The 27,971-nt window shown below is 40.1% G+C and overlaps 1 protein-coding gene across 3 annotated transcripts in view; it reads right to left on the bottom strand.

Moving 5' to 3' along the window:
* Window positions 1-27,971, bottom strand: part of PTPRM (protein tyrosine phosphatase receptor type M) — a 790,291-nt gene that overhangs the window by 138,061 nt on the left and 624,259 nt on the right. For all 3 annotated transcript variants that reach the window (XM_049619708.1, XM_049619706.1, XM_049619707.1), the window contains 3 exons: window positions 10,162-10,313; window positions 5,882-5,956; window positions 617-804 (listed from right to left, as the gene is read on the bottom strand). In XM_049619708.1, coding sequence (XP_049475665.1) covers window positions 617-804; window positions 5,882-5,956; window positions 10,162-10,313 — 415 coding nt within the window. The remainder of the gene's footprint in view (window positions 1-616; window positions 805-5,881; window positions 5,957-10,161; window positions 10,314-27,971) is intronic.

Raw genomic sequence — 27,971 nt, 5'->3', positions numbered from 1 at the left:
ATCAGTTAATTGTCTCCGGTTCCTGAATGACTTGCCAACGGAAGGAATTAGCTAACGACGGAGGTGGTAAAGACAGCCCTGCATTTCAGGTAAGGTAGGAGCATGTCACCATGCCTGGAGATGCTCCCGAAACCTGCCTGCCCTAGATCCCGCTACAGCCACGTGCTCTCTGGGCTGGAGGGACAACAGCTGTCACAGCCGTGACACGAGCCAGTCCCTTCACTGTGGTCTCGTCTCCAGCACATGACATCACTGGTTGGCCTGTAATTGTGTTAAGGGGACAGTTTCTTCCCGGACAGCCAGCACAACAGCATTAGGAACTTCACATCATTCTTAATCACACAAAAAGCCAAGAAGGATAATCACGAACGGGGGGAGAGACCCTGGCAGGCCTCTGTTCTTGCTGCGCTTCTGGGGAACAAGGGAAAGGGATCCTCCCTCCTCTCTGCATTTTACGTACGTTACCTTCCCAGCAGTAAGTCTCATCGCCAGGTCGAAACGGGTGTCTGGATGAAATACAGGGTCCCGTTGCCCCGCTGCAGCAGTGGGGAGCACAGTGCCTGGCAGCAGGCCCGGGGGGCCAAGAAGGAGCCCCGCGCGCGGAGCTGGCTCTCACCTCGTATTCCTCCTTGAAGCCATAACCCTCGGCACACTTCATCTGCGTGATGTGTTGGAGCAGGTCTGCCACGCGGATGGCGGGGTGAAGCTGCCCGGTCTGGTAGGGCACGTCGGCCGGCTCGCGCTTCTTGTAAGTATGGGACTGCACCAGGCTGCTGGTGTCGCTGGCCATCGTGTGGCTTTCGTCTGGGAAGAGAAGGCCATGAAGGGCGTGAGGGAGGCCCAGCGGGGCCCCCGAGAACGCGAAGAAGCTGCCGGCGCCATCCCTTCCACCTACGGCCACCACAGTCCCTACGGTGGTGGCCCAGCCAAAGAGGAAAGTTAAATGTTTAGAAACCTGAATGGGATTGGCGATACTAATAGGCATGAGGCAGAGATCTCCGTTTTTACAAAGCAGTCCAAACGATATATCGCTTTCACAGAGCTAGTTGGGAGGAACCCTTCAGCCTTTGGGTGCTGAGGTTTATGGAAGTTTCAGCCTGAAACTTCACCAAGGACTGGCGCGAAGCCAGCCTTGTATTTATTCTTCCAAAGATCCGTTGACCAGTTTGTATGATGAAGTAAACAAACTCCGTACAAATGTTCCGTGAGCAAAATAAAAGTGCACAGAATGGGTTGGCTTATAAAGCTAGCGATGAAAACATGAACTTGACACATGAAATCCAAGGAAAGCGGAAATCGAAAACGGAACTGGGTCTGATGGGTCCCTTGCATGCGCCAGTGACGGAAAGCTTGACAGAAGACTGTGGACCAGCACATCACACATGGAATGTTCTACAAGAGCTAACATGCAGGCCGGCACGCAGCAGAACCAGCTGGCTTTGTCCGAATCTACAGATAAGACACACACTCCCGATCCCTCCACACCTTTTCCGTGGGTGAATGGGGGAACTTACCATTTATTGGCACTTTTAAGAAGGTACATATCAGGAGAAAAGAGGAGGAGAAAAAGGAAACAGGGCATAAGCAATAGTACTGTGTGAATAATTACAGGTCGTTTTAATTCTGTGCTTTACTTTTATAGTTAGGTTTTCTCTTCGTAGGTGATCAGAGGTCAAAGCCTCAAGTCTCCCATCACGTTAGGATGGGGGTGTCTTATTGAAACACTCAATAACAAAAAGGAGGCTAAAATAGTATCATAATCGCTTTTTTATCCCCCATGAACTAAGTAACGACTAGATAAAAGTCTTATTTGTACTTGACACATTTTCTCATTTAAATTCCTCGAACAGGTCAAACCAAATGGTACGACAGAACTAATGTCAAAATTTGGTCAAATAAGCCTAAAGAGGCTATATTTTAATGGAAGACTCCTAGCAAATTAGATTAATGAACTGCAGAAATTGTAGCTTTGAAAAAAAAAAAAAAGTCTTACGCAGGAAGGTGCTATTAGATTAAGAGTTGGACGTGCTACAGGTTAGCTCATTATAGTGCTGAATCCCTTTAGCCGTTTTGTGACTGAGGATGTGTCTCACAAAATACAATGCTCCCTTCACTTAAAACGAGAATGTTAAATCAAAATTGAGTTCAGGTATAAAGAATTAAAACATACATAAAAAATGGGTATGTTCATTTTTTTAAAAAATTACCAGATTGTTTATCCATATAGGGAATTCAGCCATGGGTATTCTTTCTTTCTTTCTTTATTTCCTTTTTTATTTTTTTTAACTGAGAGATTCAGCTCCAAAGGAAATTTAGCTCAAGGACACTCGGTTAGCTGGGCCTGGTTTTCAAACCTCAGTACTATCTGCATTGCAAAGCACCTGGGGATGCATGGTATGAAAGGTGGGACACAAGTGTAGTTATGTTGCTGTTGCTGAAATGGCACCTGGGTCACTACAAGGTGGCTAAAGACACAAAGACAAAATAAAAAAGGGTGGTAAGTTGATTTTATGAGTTGGTCTCTCATTTGGATTTGCTTTGAAATGTAGCCACTCGGATGTTCCCATTTTATTAGGACAGCCGCGAGTAAGCCGGGATGTTTTCACATCACATTTGCTTGCTGGCGACTGCCAAGCTCATCAAGGGGGTGCAGGGTCCCTGCTGAAGTACTGAGCCCGTGGAGCTTTTTAGCCACTCCAGCAGGAAGTCCTGTTCTTTATACTAAAATAAATGGAACATTAATTAGTTTCCCCCCTGTGCATCTCTCCTTCTCTCAGTTCTGTACCTTTTGGGAGGAACATAATTAAATGGCCTCCATTGTGGACTGACCTTCTAAACTTCCCACACAACTCTGGTCCTAGGGCCAGGCATTCTTGGAAGGTTTAATTCCCAGAGCGACAACCACTGTTACCATTATGCTCGTCACCACCCCGCCCCCACCCCCGCTGCATTATGATCTCGGCCTCATAACTAGCGTGCGGACCCATCTTTACGCATTTAAACGCTACCGAGGCCATCTAAGGAATGAGTGCGATTATCGAGTACATAGATATCGAGGGGGGAATAGAAGGTTTCTCGTGCCATATGTGTTACGAAACTGGGTCACCTACCCTATTAGAAATTTTTGATTCTACCAAAATTAGTGATTCGTGATTAAAATTAGCGATTTAATTAGTGATTTTTAAAAAGAATGATCACTGATAACATATATATCATTTGTCACTGATTTCCTGTGTTTGCCTAAAAATTATCCACTAACAATGTTTTTCAGTTACGAATTTTGCCTAAGAGGAAATCAGGAACACAGCTTCTCACTAACAGTTCTGATGGTTTTTGAAGAACTGTGAATTAATTCTACCTATATCCTTTAATAGATTATCTTGAATTCTCAACAAACCAGCTGAAAGAACTGGAATTGAAATGAGTGCTATATTTCTGAGTGCTATTATATTTACTTACCCTGATATCAGTATCTATTAGCATTTATTTACCGAGAAAGGTCTATATCTGTCAATTGTTATCTATCTATCTACCTATCAATCTTTCTCCCTCTCTCTCCCTTACTCTCTCTCTGTCTCTCTTTTTGTCTTGGCAAGACAATGATGTAAAGGCGTACTAAAACTCTGTACGTTAAGCTGGGCACCGCAGCACATAAGAATAAAAGGTGGAGATAACAGAGGATTTTAGGGTGCCAAGCTCCAAGTCACAAAAATTTTGTGAGCATTTGCTCGTCTTAATTGTAAATTGCAATAGCGTTGTTCCCCAAATGTGCCAGAGTAGATGTACAGCTTATCTTCTTCCCATGGTGTCAAGGGATAACCTCATTAATGCTTACTATGGGATATACAGACTCACATTTGCACCAAACTCGTGGGGGGAACGGTTCGCAAGCACTGCCGTGTGCTGCATTGGTACATACGTAAGCCAGACGTGATCACACTTACTTGTCAATCTGGCTGACTTACTTTTCACAAACGTACATCATGTTTGCTACTTGAATTGTCTGTTCAAGTGATTCCCTTTTGGTAGAGAAGCCTAACCAAGTTTAAAAGATGTCATTAGTGTTTGTAATAACAAAGCAGCGACTTTAAAAAATGATATTTGTTTAATAAGCTTATCTTAATCCTGCTGTGCAATCTGAACGTTTTCTTCCCTCTGATGGTGCACAGCTCAGCCCTCCCTACTCCAGCTCCCCCAAGGTCAGAACGTCTACTGGAGGAGCTGCAGGATGAATGCCACGGCACACAAAGAAATCGCAAATCTTCGCTTCTCGGAAGATTCTGCAAATGTCATCTGCATGTAGATTACATTGTTCGGGTGCCTAAAATTAGCCTGTGCCCCTTATGTATGAAAAGAATAAAAATGCAGCCTTCTCCCCATATAGCTGGCACTCTAAGGGGGGAAGGGAGGTTGGTGAGCTCTGTTTGTTAGCCCTCAAAATGATGCAAATTTAAAAATTTGGGTTTATGTCCGTTCTTAAACTTCTGTCTGAGTTCCTATGGAACTCAGGCCACAAACTTGCTTAAGCCCAGAAAACACCGTAAGGAAAACAAATGACCCTCTATGTGAAAATCGTAGCAACTCAGAGAAAAGAGAAGCACAGGGGGAAAAACTGTGTTGCAAAGATATCAACCCTTGTAAAGAGAATTAGGAAGCAGAAAGTCGAACAGCTGTGGATGAAAGTCTTGCTACGGTGAATTGGTATATACCTTGAAGTCGTCTGTGTTGTGCTCCTTTTTGGTAAGGTTAGTAGTAGAAAGAGAACACAGCTGTGATACACTTGGGTTATTTATGCATCTCAAATGCAATAGCAGCTCATGTTGGTTTGGTTATAGCCAGGTAATGCCATTTCTCCAAAACCCTCTTACATGGGACAAATGGGATTTTTTTTTTTTTTTTTTTCAGCTCCTGGCTGGGAACAGCTCATATTTTCACTGCATTCTGCCCCACTGGGCTAACATTTTATTTCATTTCTCGTGACATCTGACACATAATACACCATGTGATTATAAAGTGCCATCTTGTCACTTTGCTGCTGAGAACATCAGCTCCTTTGAAATTCCAGCACGTGACAGACACTTTGGAATGCTGGGGCGGGGGCCGTGAGTGGTGTGGAGGAGGGGTAGGGGGCCAAAACTCGACTGTGATCATTTTTCTGCATAACATTTGGCATAATCAGAAAAAAATGCTATTTTTGAAATTGAAGTTTTTAGTGCTTAGTGGTAAGTGAAAATAAGAAGTGATTTTTACTTTTACGACCTCACATTACAGAATTCAGCTCTTAGAAATACACAGCTGAGTGATGACATACTGTGTTTTTCCTTGGGATCAAATCTGACTTGAAGTTCTGAACACAGAAAGGGAAAATATTAGAGCTGGGATCGTTCATTTGAGTCTTTTGGTATCATTTCCAACATAACATGAGGCTAACCCTTCTTATCAATGGAGACTGTTTGGAGAAAGTCTTTTTATTATCTCTGCCCTCCCCCCAGGCCACCCGCCACCCCCTTGTCCTGCTTACAATCACTGCATCATATAGACTAGAACTCCAGGCTCCTACAGAGTGGCCACTGACTTTGTAAATTACTCCTGCAATAAACTGTGATAAAGGGAAATGTTCTCACCTAAAATTGCAGTTGGCACAAATGGGTCTGTCATACATCATAAGCAGGTCAATGCAGAGAAAGTAAAAAGAGAGAGAACAGTAAATGACTGATGAAAGGCCCCCCACTTTTCCCGCAGAAAGCCATAGAAAGCATCGGGTTACAACACATCACACATATTAAGCTCCTAAAGCATCATGGACAGCAAAGTGAGAGCGTGGACTGATACTGATTGCTAAGGGCTTATGCACGGATGCAACAGTGGAAGAATCTGTTACCTGGGTAGTAGGAATTGGGCACCGATGTGCTCAGTGTATTCGTTTTCATTGTGAAGGATGATGGTGAAGACACAGCTGTAAAGGAGAGAAGAACTAGTCAGCAGTTGCAGGAGGCAAAGCCTGAAAACACAGCCCTCCAAGGTCACTCAGAAGGACACCATACTGGTAGAGACTTGACTGAAGAAACGCCAGACATCTACTGAAGCCTATGTGGTCAATCTTATCATTCCCTGCTGTCTCCAGGGAATCACTTGTATTTTAGAGGCAGGTACCCTTTTATCGCTTAAAAGGTTTTCTTACCCCACAAATGAGGAAAAACCCCCATAACCTCTGCCGCCATTTTGAATCGAGAAATTCATTAGACTTTTATTTTGACTTCTAGCCTTTGCTTGTAGAATTCTAGCATCACACCAAGTTGTTTTTTTTTTTTTTCTTTTTTTAAACTAAGGGTATGAGAAGGTGTCTACACATGGCTTTTGAAGAATTTAAAGTCAATTTTTGCAGTTTGCTAACTCCTCTCCTTCCTCCTATTTTGGATATTCTGAGAACTTTCCACAAAGTTATGACCTGGTTTATGAAAAATAAAGGTGATGTTTCATGTGCACTATATTTAAGACGAAAGCTGCATGCCTGTATATCGCTCTATTAGTCTTTTAAATCTTTATAAAAAAATGCTTATTTTTCTTTGAAACTTTCCTCCAAAAGATTCAGGATTTAACTCTTAGACCGCTTCTCTCTCCCTGTTATGGAGAGGGGAAGTCAATCCCATCCAATTTATCTGATTTCATTTAAAGTGGATATTTCCTTTTCTAAAAGTAGTTTGTGAACTCTCTTCAACATCTTAATTGATTAGTGCTTTACAATCACTTTAATTTCATTAAAGTGTAAAGATAAATGATTTGACTGTGCTCAAGTGTTTAAGCTGGTTAAACGTAAATCTAAATCTTAACTTTCTGATGTAGTTATACGATTTATTTGATGCTAAAGTTTTGGATCAGGACACTAATACCCAATTACATCATTTAATTATGGGAAGAAGTACTAAAAACCTGTGTTTAGGTACTAAACACAGTACTAAATACAGTACTAAAAACCTGTATGTTATCTTTATTCTGCTGACACGTTAATATATTTTAGCTCTCCTAAAGCAGTTCCTTCATGACGGTGTTTTTAAACTTCTGTTTATATTTTTAAAATGTAGAATTAATAAATGACAGACCAAGAACCAGAATCCAGACTGCCTGTCATTTATAAGATATTTTTCTAAATTAAAGAGGTATCATATTTACAATGCATGTTTATGGTAAACTGCCAGGAAAAAAGAGAGCAACTGATGAAAATAAGAACAAAAAACCTGAGTACTTATAAAATGTGCTAGGGTCAGCGAGAAGAACGCCTATTACCTGCAGACATTTTTATGTCATTGGTAAACATGCGCAAAGCAGATACGAAATAGCTGTGTTTATTTTCACTTTTTAAAAAAATGTATTTTAAATACTCTTGTCTTTTGTAAAAATTAAGCCCAATCCCACCATACACATTTATTTTCCCCCTGGTATAACATATTAAAAGAAGATGGCACAGGGGCACCTGGGTGACTCAGTTGGTTGAGTGTTCAACTTCAGCTCAGGTCATGATCTCACGGTTTGTGAGTTCAAGCCTGGTGTGGGGCTCTGTGCTGACAGCTCAGAGCCTGGGGTCGGCTTCGGATTCTGTCTCCCTCTCTCTCTCTACCCCTCCCCTGCTCACACTCTGTCTCCCTGTCTCTCTGCCCCTCCCCCACTCACGCTGTACCTTTCTGTCTCTCAAAAATAAACAAACACTAAAAAAAAATTTAAAAGAAGATGGTACAACTCCCATTTGCTTTGGTGGACAGATCCCCCGTTCTCATAAATATTCTTGTGCTTATTTTTAAATTTTCCAATTTCATTTTTTTTCAGTGTCTCATTTCTAAAAGCTACTTGCCTCATGACCCTAAAAGATGTCAGACGTACCCAGACTTGCAATTGGTTTGGGGCTGGAAGCCTAGGGGTCTAATGAACCCCTCTCCTGCACATTTCCTCCCTCAGCAGCTCGCCTTTTATTTTGAAGGCACTAAGAGAGCACTACGATAAAGTCTGCTGTCAGGGTCACTCCTGATGGTTGGGGATTCGATGGCACCTTGTCATTGCTCAAAGAGTGGGGGACAAATGGAACGCCTACTGCTGTGTTTCCTCTTCCACTGGCTTTATTGACAGGAGGCACAAAATAACGGCTCATGGCAGATGAGCCATGGAAGCTGATGCTGGTTTCTGCAGCAACCTCTTTGCCTGAGCATTTTTGGATTTCTACAGATACTCTCACTTTTTGAAGAGTAACTGCCAAATTAAATTTCCTGTCCAGAGGCAAATATCCCCTGTTGTTCAAACTTCAAAAGCCTAGAAACTACTCATGTAGGTTTCCACTCTGGGCAGGTAATTCCTAGTAAATTTATGCGTGAGGAGTTTCACCATGAAATAGGAAATTTGGAACATTAATGGGTTATCCTAGAAAGTGAGAACACCTTTCTGTGTGGCCTCTTTCATAATGACATTGAAGAAATGATCACTACTACCAGGATTCTGACCCTGTTGGTGGTAGGCGGGACTCTTCCCATCCCAGCCCACAAGAGTGCATCGCAAGTTGCTTTAATTTGGTCACTGAATGCAATATATATATATGTATATATATATATATATATGTACGTATATATATATATATACACACACGTATATATATAAATGTATGTATATATATATATATACGTGTGTATATATATGTATGTATATATATATACGTGTATATATATATATATATATATGTATGTATATATGAACTATTTGATACAAAAAAAAGAGAAGATTCTTTGAAAAAAGGGGATGCAGTTTGTGGGATACTGGAGTACTATAGATTATGTCACCTACACTGAAAATGACACCAAAGGGCAAAGAGCAATGACTGAGGGTGAGGAGAGCCACCCTCCCCACTGGGGTGACAGCCGACAGACATGCCTGCTGAACCCTTGCTCCGCTGGGCAAGGCTCCGCTGTGAACCCTTGTTCAGCTGACAGACATGCCTGCTGAACCCTTGCCCGCTGGGCAAGAAGAATAAAATGTAGTGACTCTAAGTAGGAAGAGGTAGGCAACTACAGCCACCATAAACAGAAAGCAGTCAGCGGCAGAACTCTCTGGAGCCTCACTGAATGTAGGAGAAAGGCAAAGTGTGGGAGAGGTGGACACTGACCACACAGTGACTGGAGAAGGGGCTGGGAGATGGGGGGAGGCGCCTGGGAGCTGCAGAAAAAGAACAGGCCAAGTGGGTGGTCAGGACGCGGCATACACTGTCCACGCTGGTATAAGGCCTCTCCCTGCTCCCCAGCCCCTGAGACCCCAATTCTGTGCTTCCCAGTCACGGTTCCAGCCTTTCTGCACGGTGATAGCTGCATTTTTGTTCCATCCTCTTGCTGAATTTTTGCAGCCAGCATCAGCAGCAGTCTGTGGGCATGGATTTCACACAGGAAAGAAACCTCTGACCTTGAACCCAGCATGGCCATGCACTACAGAATCAGGCATCCAACGTGGGACTTCTGGTCTCTGAGAAGATCACCAGGGACACAACAACTGCTCCTTTTTGTTCTTCATATACTCAATCTGATTGGTAGCTTTCTAAAATAATGCCTTGTACCTGGATCACAGGTGGTAGTTCGGGAAGGTATTAGCTGAAACTCGGTTTACCCACCTGGTGTGAGATGTAAGACTTGTGAAGCGCAAATACAGTTTAACTTATTAATTGCCGCTAATAGCCCTATAATAAAGGCAGAACCTGTCAGCTAAACAAATAAACAACTAACTTGTTACTCAATTTAGCGAACTGTTTTAGAACAGGCTTCACTGTGCAATTCCACACCTGGCTAGCTTACGAACAGGAACTCAACAACAAAAAGGTTGATGAGAAGCAGGTGCCTTCTCCTTCAAGAAAAAAAAAAGCCTTCTCATTAATGCTCTCTAATGCTTTATAGAAACTTAATTGTGGCTTCCTGTGCTCCCTGCTCTGGTCCTACCAGCTTTGCAGTATCATCTGTTCCTAGGCAATCCAGCGCTCCCAGAGAAGTTTTCGGAATTACTTAAGGGGATGGTGAAACCAACAGGGCATAAGGATTCTTCAGGGAGTTTTATTTTTTTGTTTTTTTAATTGCCCAGGACTATCCAGTATCCTGAAGAACCACAGAAATGTATTAGAAGCTAAGAAATGTAGGTACTTACATCTCCCGTTCAGATTGTGTGTGTCCATGAACGAGAACGCCTCGTCACAGTTGGTGCCTTGCTCGGCATAGCTCTTGTCCATTGAGTTCACCATCACGGTCATCTCCTGCCGGGTGCTGCTCATTGTCTCCTTCCGCTTCTTGGCTAGTTTCCTTAGGACAAAGAGTTCATTATATAGACATGCAATGTGAATGGAAGATGGGGCCTTGACATGTGTATTGAGTCCAGGAATAACTTCTATGGAGTTATTGGTATTCATTCAAAACATCTATTTATGGTGGCTTTTAGAGGTCAGGTTCTCTGCCAACTGCACGGATGCAGAGATGAAAAACATCCTCTGCCCGTCCTCAAAAAACCCACAGCGACATCAGGAATATACAGCCTAAAATATTACTTTCTGTGTTCCTGCTACACGCTAAATTAAAATGACCAATGGCCCTAGCACAATACAATCATAATCCATTTTACTGAGAAGCTTCTAGAGTTACTTTTTACTATATTTTTTTCTACATTCAGTGTCAAAGAGTAGATCTCCTAGTAAATATCTGCCAAACAAAACTGAAATAATCCAGGGACGGATCTAGGAGGCGTATTGTAGAACTAAAAAACAAAAGTAGGCAAGGAATGAAGAGAGGAGTGCAACTGGGTGATGTGCAGAAAGGGAGAAGGCATGACACACAGCCTACCCAGGGCAGGGGAGCTCAGGCCTCGGGTGCATCGGATGGCATATCCTGACTTCTCAGATGGCTGTGACATGACTAAATTCCCCATGACTCCAGACTAGTTCCTCACCCAGGCAGGTCAACAGAGCAAAGGGTAATGAAATTTCAAGGTGTTGGCATCCCGCGGAGAGTTTAGCAAAGGAGTAAGTCCCTATGTCCCCTCCCTCCATGGAAGAGAATACAAAAAGGTCAAGGAAGTTAGAGAGATTTCCCATTATTTTAGAGACACGGTTTAATTCTGGCCTCTGCATCCTGCTCAGTGACCGTCAAAAACTCATAATCTCAAGTTACAGATACCTGGACAAAGCCATAAAAACGTAAGGGAAGTGACACACAAATAAAAAGATGAAGCAAATTTTTACAGTTCTTACTACCAGAGGTTGTTTTATGTACCTGGGACAGCCAAGAATAGAATGAGAGATGCTTAAGAGAAAGGTATAAAGTGAGAAGGTTTAAGACTATCGCACCATAATGCCAAAGATATTACGTCCTAAAATATTCTAATTCTGCCTAAGCACTCAGCAGCATTTACAAAAGAAAATGGCAGCCATTTCTAGTAAATCATCTTGACTCTGATTGACCTAGGACACAGCAGAATTTAAAATGAGTCACATAATCAAAATCACGCCCATATTAGGTGATTGCTAATGCAATGTAAGACATTGACAACATCAGACCATATGGATAATCTTTATTGTCATTTCCAAATGCCACATAATCCAAATGCTTTCTTGCCTGTAGTTATAATAATCTTTTAATTTCATACTTTGAAGGCAGAAGGGTTGCATTAATAAGTTGCCCTTTTTATGACTAAAAGTTGTGGGAGAAAAAGATCCATTTTAAACAGAAAAATGAAAATCATCTATAACTTCTATGACAGCGTTAAAGTTGTAAAGATTTTAAAAAGCAACCCGGAGTGGCTTCTCTGGGAGCTGGCATTCTTCTCTTGCCAGCGTGCAGACCGTGATGGCCTTCTCTGAAGCCCACCCTACACCCCACCCCCCGCCTTATTTTCTAGCCTGCCATGCTAGTCTGAGCTTGGTTGTTCTCAACAGGTGTTCTGGATAGAGGCAGCAACTGGGCTCAGGTTCTGCAGCTGCGGGTACAATAACACATTTTCTCTGCACTTCTGAATCTGGCAGCTCATTGGGAACGCATTCTTAAGCCAGGTCCCCCCAGGAACACTGAAGTGGAGGACTGAGATAATTAGCTCCATAATTCAGGCAAAACATCCCCTTTACAAAACATCCCCTTTATGCCGGAATGTCTTTGATTTGTTTTGGACTGATTTATGCAGATACCTGCCTCAATAGTCTGTTTCGTTCTGCCTATGAAGAAGGGCATTGCCAAGTTCACCAACCTTCCCTCTTTGTCTTTTCTTATTTGTGTTCTAACCTAATCCTTATAGGTTAGAAATGACAGCGAATGTGCTTCTGGTGGTGAAGGGGGTTGGGGGATGTGTGCACCAACAAAAGCTAAGCTTTGGACTGGAAAAGATCTATCTCCTTGCTAATCCTCCATCTGTGTGGATGAATGTCAGTGAACGTCAAGCTACGTACTTCATTGCTGATCATCTTTAAGCACAAAAGAAACCCATTAAGGACCCATGAGAGCCAGCTCGAATCAGAGGTCCTGTCAGAGACCCACAGCTTTAAGTTTATATTAAGCACATACTCTGTTCATGAACCTTTTTCAAAACCCGGCTCACAATGCCCTTAAGCTCTAGCAGATGGATCCTCCATGGAGGTCCCAGACACTGTAAATTTCGGGAAAAAACAGAAATCCAGATTTTATGTGGACTCCTTTAATTTTTTAAATGTTGTCAAATCATTCAAATTCGAAAATTAAAGCACAATGTGGCCCCAACAAAAGAATACTTCTGCTCTCCATTAATGTAGGAGCACTTATATACGTATTAGAATGGAAGGGAGTGGAACTAACATATAATGCCCAATAGAAAGTGTGTGACAGTACTTTACAAGTGTTATCTCATCTGATCCTAGTAATCCTGTAAGAGCTCTTACTTCCTAATTTACACATGAAGAAGATGGGCCTCAGAGAAGTAAGGTGACTTATCCAAATGTCACAGATGGCACCCCAGATCCCTTGACCCCAAAGACACCCATTCCAGAACAATATGTTATTTCTAGTGAAGGATTTCATTACATTTCCTTACAAGTTACATTAAAATTAATACCAACTTGTATGAATACTCTATCTTCTCATAAGTAAATATAATGCTTTGGAAAAGTCAGATTAACTTACCGGCACCTAGCCAATTACACAAAGAGATGGTGTTCAATATGCTTGTTAATGGAATTAATCATTATCGTACCACAGTATTATTTTCTACAACCTACGTATCAAAAGTAGCTTGCTTGGTTATGGAGGTTTTGAGTTATTGCTTGGAATTTTCATTTTTTCTTATACATAGACAGCTAAATGCTGTGGTCCATAATTACAGATTGCTGAGGAAGGTTGGATTTAGAACTGAGGCTTGGAAATGACTGTGGATAAATGGAAGTTTTTTTTCTCTTTTTTTCTATTTCTCTTTTAAGCTTTGTGTTTCAGATCTGGATTTTTTTAAGTGAAAACTTCTAAAACTGTCAGAAAAACTTTGTGAACATAATGAAATAAAGTGTTTTGTGCAGGGAAATCCCTAAAGTGAAAGGACTTTTCTCTGCAATCTTATTTAAAGACACAAGGAAATTTATTTCCCATTTTGATTTTTAACAGATTGTTGCCTAAAATATTTTTAATCTCCAATCTCCAAATGTAGTTCCATTAATCTCAAAGGCCCATAATAATAATAACAAATTTCTAACAACATCTAAAAATGGATCATAAAAAATTAGAGAGAAGACTTGTTTACAGTCCAACATGTAAAGAGCTTGGAAGTCATCAGTCTGTTCTAACAAGTAAAAAGCTGAACAAACTGAAAATCAACAACTCTTCTTAGCTTTTTGTCAGATACTTGAGGTTACAGGACAAACTGCAGCTCCCAAAACCACAGAGACAAACAGGTGAATACAAAGAAACCTAACCCACCAGAACAGAAACTGATGAGCAGAGAGCTCTGTGAGAACCAGCACCAGAGCAGGAAAGCTTAAGCCATAATTAATGAATTAATGAGGCTCAGGTGGACAAGTCTGAGACTTAAAAACTCTAGAGGGGTGTCTAGTCTTAGGTACCCACACTTTTGTGAGTTGTATCCCTAAGAGCCCTACCAGATCATCAAGGTAAAGATTGGAGGAAAAAACCCCTAAGCTTCCAGCAGAAGGAGACGGAAAGCAGCCACTTTGAAATACACCCAGAGCAGAGCATTTCTGTTCTTCTTGAAAAAGATCGCCCTCGAGAGGAAGAATTACTAGAGCCTAACCCGTTGGGGCTTTATCAAAGCCTAACTTATCTGGGGGAAAAGAAATCTCCAACTCCAGTTCCCTACAGCCATCCTGTCCCACCCAGTGGTGGGTTGCTGAGAAGCACTAGAGAAGGTCACAGCCTTCTAGAAGCACAAATTCATGAAAAGACTAAGACCTAATCATAGATCTATAGAATGCCTTCCCTCCCCCAGTACCCACTATTACATTACTAAAGATCTATTTACAGCAGTTCCTTTTATCCAGTACATCAAGTCTGGACGTCAGTAAAAAATTACAAGGCATATTAAAAGGCAAAAAACACAGAAGACACAGACCAAGCATTGGACTAAGACTCAGATGGCAGGGATGTTGGAATGATCAGATAAGGTATTTACAATAACTATGATTAATATGCCAAGGACTCTAATGGAAAAAGTAGACAACATGCCAGAACAGATGGATAACATAAGCAGAGATGGGAATTCTAAGTAAAAATATAAAAATAAATGCTAGAGATAAAAAAAATCTGTAACAAATGCAAACAATGCATTTGATGGGATCATTAGGAGAGCAGACATGGCTGAGGAAAGAATCTCTGAGATGAAAGATATGACACTAGAAATTTCTAAAACTGAACAGTAAAGGGAAAAAAGACTGAAAAAAGATAGAATACCCCCAAACTATGGAACAACTACGAAAGGTGTAATATACATGGAGTGAGAAACCAGAATAAGAAGAAAGGAATCGAAACAATATTTGAAGCGATAGTGATGGAGAATTCCCCCAAATTATGTCAGACACTGGAATAAATCGGAGAAGCTCAGAGTATACCAAAAAGGATAAATGCCAACAAATCTACACCGAAGCATATCATATTCAAACTGAAAATATGTCAAAGATAGAGAAAGAAAATCTTGAAAGAAGACACAGGGGAGAAAACAGCTTACTTACACAGGAGTAAAAATAAGAATTGTATCTGAATTCTCCTCAGAAACCATGAACCAAGAAGATAGAAAAGTGACATATTTAAAATAGTGAGAGAAAAAAAAAAACCCCAACAACCTAGAATTCTGTCTGTACCCTGTGAAATTATCCTTTCAAAGTGAAGGAAAAACAAAGATTTTCTCAGACAAAAATTGAGGGAATTTGTTGTCAGTAGATCTGCCTTGCAAGAATTTTTAAATGGAGTTCTTCAGAAAGAAGGAAAATGGTATAGATCAGAAATTCAGATCAACATGAAAAAGGAAGAGGCCTAGAGAAAGAATAAATGAAAGTAAAATAAAAACTGTTATTTTTTTATTCTTAATTGATCCAGTAAATAAGTTTCTTCAACATAATAATGGCAACAATATAATTGATGATAGTTTAAGCAAAATGAACTATCTAAAATTACGCTATCTGTGATGCAGAATAATGTCATGTGAAGGTAGAGTTGGATTAGTAGTAAATGTATATTGCTAAGTATAGGGTAACACTAAAAAAAGGAAAAAAAACACAGAAAGGAAAGAAAATGGAACAATATAAAATGCTCAATTAAAACCACAAAGTCAGAAAAAAGACTGAAAAACAAAAATAGGAAGAAGGGCAATGGGTAGAAAGCATAACAAACATGGTAGAAAATAATTCAACAATATCAATGATCGTTTTATGTATTAATGGTCCCAACACCAATTAAAAGACAGAAACCATCAGAATGGTCACAAAACAAGACCAAAGTAATATGTTGTCTACAAGAAACTCACTTTAAAAATAAAGATACATACAAATTAAAAGTAAACGGATGGAGAAAAATATACAATATTAATATTAATCGAAAGAAAGCAGGGATAGCTACATTAATTTCAGACAGAGCAACGTCAGAGCAAAGAAAGTTATCGGAAGTAAAGAAGGGCATTACACAATGATGAAGAAGTCACTCATCCAAGAAGACCTAATCCTTAATGTGCCTAACAACAGAGCATCAACCCACGTGATGCAAAAACTGACAGACTGGCAAAGAGAAATAGATGAATCCACTATCACAGTTGGAGACTTCAACACCCCTCTATCAGAAATGGACAGATCCAAAAGGCAGAAAATCAGTAAGGACATAGTTGAACTCAATAGCATCATCAATCAACTTGATATAACTGACAGCTATTGAATACTTCAGTTGACAATGTTAGAATACACATTCTTCTCAAGTTCACAGAGAACATTCACAAAGATAGAACATATTCTGGGTCATAAAACACACCATGATAAATTCAAAAGAATAGAAATTATGCAGTGTTTACTCTGAGACCACAGTGGACCTAAATTAAGAATCAGTAAGAGAAGTTAGCTGGACAGTCCCACAATGAATAGAAATGAAACAACACTCTTTTCAACACATGGCTCAAAGAAGAAATCTCAGGGGACATTAAAAAAATATTTACCCAAGGGATACAGGAGTGCTGATGCCTAGGGGCACTTGTACCCCAATGTTTATAGCAGCACTCTCAACAATAGCCAAATTATGGAAAGAGCCTAAATGTCCATCAACTGATGAATCGGTAAAGAAATTGTGGTTTATATACACAATGGAGTACTACGTGGCAATGAGAAAGAATGAAATCTGGCCTTTTGTAGCATCGTGGATGGAACTGGAGAGTGTTATGGTAAGTGAAATAAGTCATACAGAGAAATACAGATACCATATGTTTTCACTCTTATGTGGATCCTGAGAAACTTAACAGAAGACCATGAGGGAGGGGAAGGAAAAAAAAAGTTAGAGGGAGGGAGCCAAACCATAATAGACTCTTGAAAACAGAACAAACTGAGGGTTGATGGGGGGTGGGAGGGAGGGGAGGGTGGGTGATGGGTATTGAGGAGGGCACCTGTTGGGATGAGCACTGGGTGTTGTATGGAAACCAATTTGGCAATAAATTTCATATTAAAAATAAATAAATAAATAAATAAATAAATAAATTAAAAAAATAAAAAATAAAAAATATTTTAAACTACATGAAAATGTAAACACAACTTATCAAAATTTGTTGGATGTAGCAAAAGCAGTGATTAGAAGGAAATTTCTGGCACTGAATGCAAATATTAGAAAGCAATAAAGATCTAAATCTAAATATACAAAGAACCCTTAGAAGGCAACAACAAGAAAACAATCTGATTAAAAAATCCTTAAAAGACCTTAACAGAGGCCTCACCAAAGAAGACTAACAGATGGCAAATAAGCATATGGAAAGATGCTCTAGGGGTGGCTGGGTGGGGTTGAGCTTTCAGCTCAGGTCATGATCTCAGGGCCCACGAGTTCAAGTCCCACACTGGGCCCGGTGCTGACAGCAAAGAGCCCACATCAAATCTTCTGCCCACCCCGTCCCTCCCCCACTCGTGTGCTCTGTCTCAAAAATAAGTAAAAAACATTAAAAGAAAAAGAAAAGATGCTCCACATCATACGTCATCAGGGAGTTGCAAATTAAAGTAACAAGATATGATTACAAACCTATTTGAATGGTCAAAACCCAGAACGCTGACAACACCAAACACTGACAGGGATGTGGAGCCACAGGAACTCTCACACATGGCTGGTGGGAGTGCAAATTGGTACAGCCACTTTGGAAGGTAGTTTGGCAGTTTCTAACAAAACTGAACATACTCTTATCATATGAGCCAGCAATCACGCCCAAAAGAGTTGAAAACTTACGTACACACAAAAATCTGCACACAGATGTTTATAGCAGCTTTACTCATAAATGCCAAAACTTGGCAGCGACCACAATGACTCTCAGTACGCGAATGGATAAATACATGCTGTGGCACATCCAGACAATGGAATGTTATTCGGCACCAAAAAGAAATGAGCTATCGAGCTATAAAAAGACACGGAGGAAACAAATGAACATTATGAAGTGAAAGAATTGTCAATCTGGAAAGGCCACATATTGGCCTTTGTCAATGTAGATTTATCAGTTGTCTGAAGGGTGCCAACATAGTGCAGGGTGTTGGGAGTGAGGAAGGGTTGTGTATATGGGGCAGAGGGTATAAAGGAACTCTGCACTTACTGCTCAATTTTGCTGTAAACCTAGAAGTGCACTAAAAATAAAAAATTACAATAATCCCTACAATAAAATCAGAGAGGGGAAAAAGTTATAGCCCTAAATTTCCAAACTTGAATAAAGGTGGGGAAGGAAAGAAGTGCTGAGATGAACTCATATTAAATGTGTGGTACTTCATGTTCATTACATTCCAGGATTTCTCTTATATTTCTTGGTGTAAAAAAAACATGGGATGGGGGTGAAAGAAATGGGAGAAAACTTCTTGGCAAGTTATTAACTTTGTGATGGTTATGAATCAGAACTGGTAAAGAAGCATGATGAAGAATGAACTCTTTAGCGTTGGTGTTTTACACAATGGCTGCCAATCAGGACCCAAGTGCAGGATGGTGGGAAAGGAAGCAGGGGCGCCTGGGTGGCTCAGTGGGTTAAGTGTCTGATTTCCGTTCAGGCCACGATCTCACGGTTCCTGGGTTCGAGCCCCACACTGGGCTCTGTGCTAACAGTTAAGAGCCTGGAGACTGCTTCAGATTCTATGTCTGCCTCTCTCTCTGCCCCTCCCTTGCTTGTGCTCTGTCTCTCAAAAATAAATAAACGTTAAAAAAAAATAAAAAAAAACAAACGAAAGGAAGCAGAAAGAACTCTTCCTCCCCTCTCCTCTCTGAAACTGAACAGAGTGGAAATTGTGAGAGGATCGGGTTGGAAGGACATATTGTCATGAGTACCAAGCAAATTCAAGGGAAAGGAATCCAAGGCTCAACCTCCATAGGGATTCTAGTCATTCTGTTTATCGAGACTCGGAGTGATAGGACATGGTTCACCAAAGAGCATGGCTGCTGCCTCCTCACCCCTGTTAGGGATCCTGCCATGTTGGGTTATATCAACAAAGATAGTGGTTGAGAAATGACTTAGTAGCACTGACCTGAAGATCAGTGGCTGGCTATAGAAAAGGTGTCTTCACTTTAAAATTATTTGTCAGTTAGAAGTCTACTGCGATGGCAAAACTTGAGGATTTTCAAACTGTATATAGACATAAGAATGAAGAGGCAAATGGCTTTCTGGTCCTGGCTTCTACAATTAACTGTGTGCTCTGACTTAATTAAGGACTGGGGCGGAGGCTGGAACCGAGAAGAAGTATTTAATTTTTCTCACAGTAGGGTTGAAATAGATATTGGCTGAGTCAAAGAATGCATACATTATACCAAATTGCTAAGATTCAGCTGAATAAACCTAAGTGGAAAAGGGGCTGTCTCCTTAAAGATGGATCTGAGAGAATTACCAGAAAACGTTGTTTTTAAAGGTAAAATTTTAAGGGAAAAAACAACAGTGGTCTGACATTTAATTATTTCAATTCAAAAGAAGTAGCACTACAAAGACTAATAGAAAAACAATGACAATAATTATAAAAACTCATGTAGAACTTCAGATACACCAGGAACTTTACGTTCATTAACTTCTGTTTGTGCCTACAACAGCCCAGTGAGGAAATTACTATTATCACTCCTATCTCAGAGAGACGGAAACTGAGGCACAGTGGGATGAAGTTTCCCAAGGTCATATGGCTAGAGAACTTCAGACACCTGTCATTGGTTTCCCATGTTGAGATAAAATCACCTCCATGAGAGTGTCATTGGCATCACTGACCAAAATTTATCAGATGCTTAAATCTGGATGCCAAAAACAAAGGCTATTGACCCTGCCGGTTGGGACTTTAATAGTTATTGACTGAGGTAAGAGTGTTCTTTTATCATCACTGCTAACTGTATCATCATTTTAGAAATGCACTCGTTCTGTCTCTTACAGACACATTACTGTAAAACACACTATCTGCCCGGCTGCCTCCTAGTATTCACTGACCAGTAAATACTGACTAGTAAACATGGTGTGTGTTTATCACAAAGAATACAGTTTCATGGTAAGACAAGTCAAGATTTCGTTGGGTCTCTTTCAGAGTTTACCGCTTGACTGTGTGATGAGATAAAATGATAGGCTGATGTGGCAAAAGGAAGACAGAGGAGGGCTGAGATGCTTGTCTTCCTACCCTGCAACTGAGAAGTGGGGACAAATTGTACTAACACATCCCTTTAGGCCACAGCTTTATTTCAGGTGACCTAGTGATGCAGATGTCCTGGAATGCCTCACTGGCAAGTCAGGGCATCTGCAAAGGAACACACACTAGCAAGAGAAGGGAAAAACAATGGCAATCTTGTAGGCAAGTAGCTGCCAGAATCTCTCTTTGTACACACACACACACACACATGCATAACCCTGTGTATTTCATGTTGAAGAGGCTCAAAGAACAGAGTTCTAGTATACAAATTTAATAAAAAAAATAGTCTTTCTCTTCCAAATTTAGACATTGAATAGGAAGTATTCGGAAAAAAATGACTTTCCTCTAAACTAACTTGAAATTACATGAATTACAATCTCGGATCACTTCAAAATCATGACATACATCTTTTGTATGACTGTGATGACAGTCATTAGCGTGAGTTATAACAAATAAAGGAATTGGAATTCTAATGTTATTTATTACAATGAAAGGCATTAAAACATGTGGGAACAAAACCAATTTCAATATTCTCACATATTCAACACTATTTTGGGGATTAACGAAGTTATGAATAGAAGAAGCTGCTATTTTCTGAATTGGGTCTGAGTACCTAAAGCTTCTGAACAGGAGAGGTTCAGCTGATGAAAAGTAAAGTTTCCCCCACCCTTGAATTTCAAAGGAACATCTGATGAGAAAGCATCACCCATATATGGTTTGGGAGCCATTGTTTTCATAACTCAGCCAACAGGTATTTTACTATGTTACTTGGCCAATGTTGGCCAATGTTAGTGTCAGCTGCATGAGAACAGGGCTTTGCTCCATATTTCCTGTCCTAGAACTGTCTCTGACATGTGGTAGGCACTCAACAAATATTTCTACTTGTTCCTAAAATTCTGAGTATCTGATTAATCATGATACCTTATTTCCTGATCATACAAAATATAGGAAGACCATAAATGTGTGTGTGTGTGTGTGTGTGTGTGTGTGTGTGTGTGGTGTGAGAATGATAGAGAGAGAGAGAAACTCTGACACACACGTAAGACTTTGAAGGTACCTCGGTTAGAGCTTGCAGATGACATGTATTTCTCATGGCTTGAAATACACAGCCAGTTCACGTTGCTGCAAATGGCATGATTTCATTCTTTCTCATTGCCAAGTAGTATTCCATTGTATATATAAACCACATCTCTTTTTTCCCCTCTCTTATCAGCTTTATTAAGAATTAACTTACATGCACTAAACTACATCCGTTTAAAGTGTATGATTCAGTGAGGTTTGGCAGCATACTTGCCCTTGAAGCCATCACTCCCAGAAGATGCCTAGTATCCTTTGTCCATAGCCCCAGGCAACCACTGCTCTATATTGGTAATTGCTTACATGGTCACCAACCAGTAGGTTACATTTGATATAAATGGAACCATGCAGATTGTACTCTATAGTGTCTGACTTATACTCCGCATAATTTTGAGATTCATCCAGATTGGGTTTATCAGCAGTTAACAGCAGCAGTAAAGTGCTGCTATAAACAACTAGAAGGTATTATGCTCAGTGAAGTCAGTCAGTCAGAGAAAGACAGATATCATGTTTTCACTCATATGTAGATCTTGAGAAACTTAACAGAAGACCATGGGGCAAGCGAATGGGAAAAAATAGTTACAAACAGAAAGGGAAGGAGGCAAACCATAAGGGACTCTTAAATACAGAGAACAAACTGAGGGTTGATGGGAGGGGGTAGGAGAAAGGGAAAAATGGGTGATGGGCATTGAGGAGCGCAATTGTTGGGATGAGCATTGGGTATTGTACGTAAGCGATGAACCATGGGAATCTACTCCAAAAACCTAGAGCACACTTTACACACTGTATGTTAGCCAATCTGACAATAAATTATGTTAAAAAAATAAGAAATACACAGCCAGTTTGTGGGTGTAGATGTTTTACCTTTTTCTAAGTGGTGACAAGGAATTAAAAAAACACAACGTTCCAAAAATAATTTGAATTTAACATTATTCCTATACCCACCTGGGAGGAAAAGGGTCAATCCTGAAATGCACTTTATTATCACTCTCCTCCATTTTCATCTATGTGCTCAGGCACCTTTCTCCCTTCCCTAGGTTTTCTTTCCCACCAAAGAGAAATTCCTTGGGAGCCTCTCAGGCCCCCATTTGCCTCTCATTCTATATTTGGCTCTTGTGCCTGGACAGTGAGAGCTCCTGTCTTGTAATCATTTGACTCATGATTTAAGCTGAATTGCTCTGACCACATGCTGTAGCAAGGACCAGCGCGCGCGCGCGGGCACACACACACACACACACACACACACACACACACACACACTTCTCTCCAAAATCCACCTGCAGACGGTGCCCTCTTGACAAACATATCCTCCTCTTGGGAGTAACTCACAGCTCATATGAGCACCTAAGGTAATTTCCCAAACCAGCCCAGGATTTTTAAACACTAAAAAAAGTCAGTAGTAAAAATAATGGATGCAGTATCTGTCATCCTTAGTAATATTTTGTTTAGTTTTATTCCTCATATCAGGGCAATATGGATCCAGAGGGACTGGAACCAGCCACGGCACAGAAAATATGAGACGGGTACAATCCACAATAGAGCAAAATGGGAATAAAGTGACATTAGTGATGGCGGGTCCCTACTCCTAGGCAGCTTATGTTGCCAAATTCCATGTGTGCACATTAACCTGAAATTCAGTGGTTTCAAAAATGTCACTCTGCAGTGAGACTAAATTGGTGTCCTGTTGATCCTCTATCAGACTGTAAGTACAAGTGAGAAAGGAATTTTTAATGCATGTCACATTGGAATGATATCTCCAGTTTCTTCTTGATGAAATTTGTTAAGCTCACTAAGAAATTGGAGTGCCTGTGTCTAACAAAAACAGAGCAAGTTGTTGGTGTCCGCACATAGGGAGACTGGAGACCAATGAAAAAGAAAACTGCATATTCTGTATTCTAATTTAAGCAGTGATAATACCATAAAATCCAGATGACCCCTTGGATATGCAGAACTAAGTATCCAAGAAGCTCATAAACAAATAGGATGAAAGTTTTGAACAAAATCATTCTATTTCAAGTTTAAAATATAGCTGCTGGTTAATTTATCTTGGAACAAATACAACCTCTTTCTTTAGGGGCTCTAGCAATCCTCTTGGAACAGAGCGACTAAAAGAGATTATTCTAGAAGCACTAGCTTTCACCCACAAAGGGATGTCCCCTTGTGCTTGGATCCAGAGGTCATTCACTAGGCAGAATATGGCCCCTTGAAGATGTCTACCTCTTAATCTCGAGACCTATGAATATGTGTTACACTACATGGCAAAAGAGAATTAAGGTTGCAGATGAAATTGAGGTTGCTAATCAGCTAATTGTAAGATAAAGATATTATCCTAAATTATCTAGGTGGCCTGATGTAATCATGGGGCTTCTTAAGTGGCAGAATAATAGGTCAAAGATGTGGTATGAAAAAGACTCAACCCACCTTTGCTGGCTTTTGAAGGAAGGAGTCACAAGCCAAATAATTGAGTGGTTTCTAGAAGTTGAAAAAAGCAAAGAAAGAGATCCTCCCTTAGAGTCTCCAGAGGGAATGCAGTCATGCTAACACCTTGATTTGAGGCCAAGGAAATCTGTCAGACTTCTAACTTACAGAACTAGAGATAATAAATGGTGTTGTTTTAGTCACCAAGCTCATAGCGATGTGTTATAGCACCAATAGGAGGCTAATATAGCTGCAGTTAATCGGTGCTCAGAATTTTAATATTATAAATATTATTAAATTATTAAATATTCAATATTTAATATTACGGGCATTTATGTGGACATTTGACCGTTTGGCTTTTCTAAAACATATTTATCAATCATTCTTCCCAACCCACGCCTACAGTTTCTCATGAACATATCCGAAATGATCACTTTTTGGTCAAATATATTCCTTCCTTCATGAAAAAAATATAAAAATCACACTTAAAAATTTTTACCTGTGATTCTCAATTTGTAAGTTTCTCTTTCTTATAGATAAAGGCAAAACAAAATAGATTTCTTTTAGTATTTTGGTATGCTGGTAGTGCAAAGTTCTTACTCGTTAATAAAAATGTGAAAAGCAAATAATCTGGCCTTCACATGCTGTGTGTGTATATGTGGAGTGTGTGTGTGTGTGTGTGTGTGTGTGTGTGTGTGTTTGTGTGTAGGGAGGATAATGGGAAACAAAGGGAATTTTTTTCAAAATTACAATGAAATCTTAAAAGTATCACCAAAGTTGTTCTGAGTTAGTATTTTTAACAAATTGTGTTTTCCAACATACTTACAAAAGTGTTTGCTAATCTGATGGGTATAAAAATGGTATCTCATATTGTGTTGATTTTCATATACTTGATTGTGTGGGAGGCTGATTATCTTTCAAATATTACTTAGCTATACATTGCTATCTATAAAATGCCTATGTGTATTTTATATCCATTTTTCTATTTGGGTTGTCTTTTCTTATTGATGTCCAGATGTTTTTTATATTTAGGCCACTAGTACATACTTTGATATATAAATATTAACATTTTTTCCAAATCTATAGCTTATTTTTCAATTTTATTTATGGTGTTTTTGGTTTACAACAGTTTATAATTCTGATATTCAAGTGTATCAATTATGTCTATTACAGTTTTGAAGTGTTCCCTACCTGAGGTCATAGAGGAGAATATCTGTATTTTATTACATACTAAGGACCTTTTTCTTCCTAGTGACAAAGACAAAGGGGATGGGTTAGATGCTGGCTTGTCGCATATGGCAGAAAGATAAGCTGACAACAGGGTAAAAGATGCTGGTGAAAGTAGTTGCTGTAGGTCCAGAAGCATGGCTGTCTTGCTTCAGTGATCACCCTTTGCAGCCAGATTGTGGTCTCTAACTGCCATTTCTTACTAAAAGAAACCAGAGTTTCTGGAAGCAACGGCTGGTTCCAGTCATGGGGAAGACAATGCACAAGAAGCACTGAGAACCTTCAGTCGTGCCAGGAAATAGGGAAGCTCTCAAAGATTTCTGGAGTAATGTCAAAAGAACACAAGGACAACCTGAAGGGGCTCCTACTGACCAAAGATTAGATACTTTGAACACCCAAACAGGCATTACTGTAAACTATTCCCAAATACCAAACATGTTAACATCTCTGAGCCCATCGTGATATTGTTGGCCAATGTATAAAGTTGTTATGGCGCCAATTCATTCTGAAATTGGAAAATAAAGGGAAGAAACAAAACATTTATCTCAAGTTCCTGTATGAGCTGTATTTTAAGGTAAGCAAATAGTTAAGTAGAGAATGGTACTTAATAAATACAGATGGAATGGAAGAATTAGGGTGTCACCATTTTGAAATCCCTAATAAAATAATAGATCTAGGCAATCATCATCAGTAGCTTAAAAAACCATTAAGTGACAGGCTGATGTGGAACTTTATAATGGACGGATCGGGTTGACAAAACCACCACCCACTAATCAATCTGAGTATTATGCACTTCCTGATGCAAGGTACTAGGAAGTACAAAGCATCACCTATGAACAACTCTTACCAAAATAAGAAATCTGAATCTAATGAAGAGTCTAGCTCTTGCCCCAGTTAATAGAAAATACAGATAATAAAAGGACATGTTAAATGACACTACAAGAATGCATCAGCCAAGTTCACAATGTGAGAAATTCTATGGGATGAATGCTTTACTCAACAAACAAATAAGGTAGAGTACAAAATACTATTCTATGTTCTGAATGAAGAATCATGTATGAGAAGTTAAGTGACCAGGACAAAATCCAGGCCTCCATTGCTTTACTTCATTGTTTCTAACACATTTTGACCGAGACCTCTAGCTTGACAAGCTCATAATCAGAATGAACTTTCATACAGGCGTTTTGATTTTTCCATGTTTTAATGGAAATTCATAGAAATAAGAACTGAGATGCACACGCCATATGAAGTCGGTGAATGGACTGTTCCCAACGCAGAGTTCAGAAAGTAACAATAAGCCTGATTTTTGAAATAAGGAAACTAAATTTCCTTTTAATTGAGCATTTTGTCTTGAAAGGGGGTTCTCCTTCTCACTGACTATCTTTCCCCTTTTCCTGTGATTGAAGAGTCACAGGACTTAAGTAAAAAGAGAGAAACTGAACCCTAATCAGGTGAAAGCTGTGTGATTCTTTGGAGCAAATAACACAGACATGAAAGACATTTCCTGCAATGTATAACAGACTTTCAAATTATCTTTCTCTAACTAATTAGCATTTTAGAAAAATTGGGTTTAATCATTAAAGAAGACATCTGTTTATCTGGGAGCTGTCTCGTGGATAGTGTTGGCAACTTTCAGGGGCTATGTACCCAGCAGGTACTGCATTTTCTTTTGATTTCTGATGCAAAGAGAAAAACTCTACCATCCCCCTCTGCACCCCCAACTAATTCAAACATAATGACTTGTCTGTATCATGCGATGGTGGTCTTCACTCACATCAAAAGAGTTAAAGGGGTACAGACACTGGGTAGAAGGTATCTGGAAACTTCTCTTGCACATACTATATATACAGAGAAGAGATTGGTGACTTTGTTCCATTTCTAAAACCACTGTTTGTTCCCCTCCATATTAAATGGCATGACAGCAGACGTGTATTGACATTTGACATAATTCCCAATCGTATGAGGCGTTGTCTTGAGCAGTTTGATCGTTAAGGCTCCTGGGGGTGGGGGAAACAGCAAAGATGGGGCCCGTCACATGCAGATTTCTTTTTTAGTCACGTAAGTTTGGATTGCTTGGGAGTTGTGCCAGGCCATGTTCTTCTGTGAAGGGTCTCCTCACTGAGGCAAGGAGGATCCTCACTATGTCACTTGCCAATGATGTTTAGAACTACAAAATGTATGCAAAAAGGATCTGTAATATTTGACACTCACATATTAAGATTAATAGGGTTAAAAACCTTTTGCTAAACTATCCACTGGAAAGATTGGTTGAATTTCTATCCATCAACTCTAGGCCACTGATATGAAGCCCTGTTGACATTTCATTCTGACAAGATACAATAATCAATTCTCACAATTGCTGCATCTGGCTATGCATGTCAGAGCTTATTCATAATTAGCCAAACGACTTTCAGAAAAAAGATACATAAGGTATGAGCTGCCTATGGTGCAGTCCTGGTGTCACTCTGTGGAAGGCTTTGGAGGTGAAGCTGAGAAGTTGACAAATAATTCTGAGACAAGAAGAGTTATGCTGAGCAGGAAATAATATATTAGGGATTATATTTTAGGAAAATGAACTTTCCATTTTCTCTTATCACCTCATACCTCCATTACCTCTCCCTCTCCTGTCAGATGAATACTTCTTTTTACAAAGACTTTTCTTAAGCATTTATTTATTTTTGAGAGACAGGGAGAGACAGAGTGCAAGCAGGGGAGAGGCAGAGAGAAAGAGAGACACAGAATCAGAAGCAGGTCCAGGCTCTGAATGGTCAGCACAGAGCCCAACGTGGGGCTTGAACCCACACACCGTGAGATCGTGACCTGAGCTGAAGTCGGATGCTTAACCAACTGAGCTACCCAGGTGCCCCCAGATGAATACTTCTTATTTCACTGAGCAAAGAGCAGCAACCAGAGGAGAGCCCCCTCC

The sequence above is a fragment of the Panthera uncia genome (genome assembly GCF_023721935.1).
Source record: "Panthera uncia isolate 11264 chromosome D3 unlocalized genomic scaffold, Puncia_PCG_1.0 HiC_scaffold_8, whole genome shotgun sequence".
Classification (NCBI taxonomy): domain Eukaryota; kingdom Metazoa; phylum Chordata; class Mammalia; order Carnivora; family Felidae; genus Panthera; species Panthera uncia.
The sequence above is the reverse complement of the archived record's forward strand: the minus strand, read 5'-3'. Positions and strand labels throughout refer to the sequence as shown.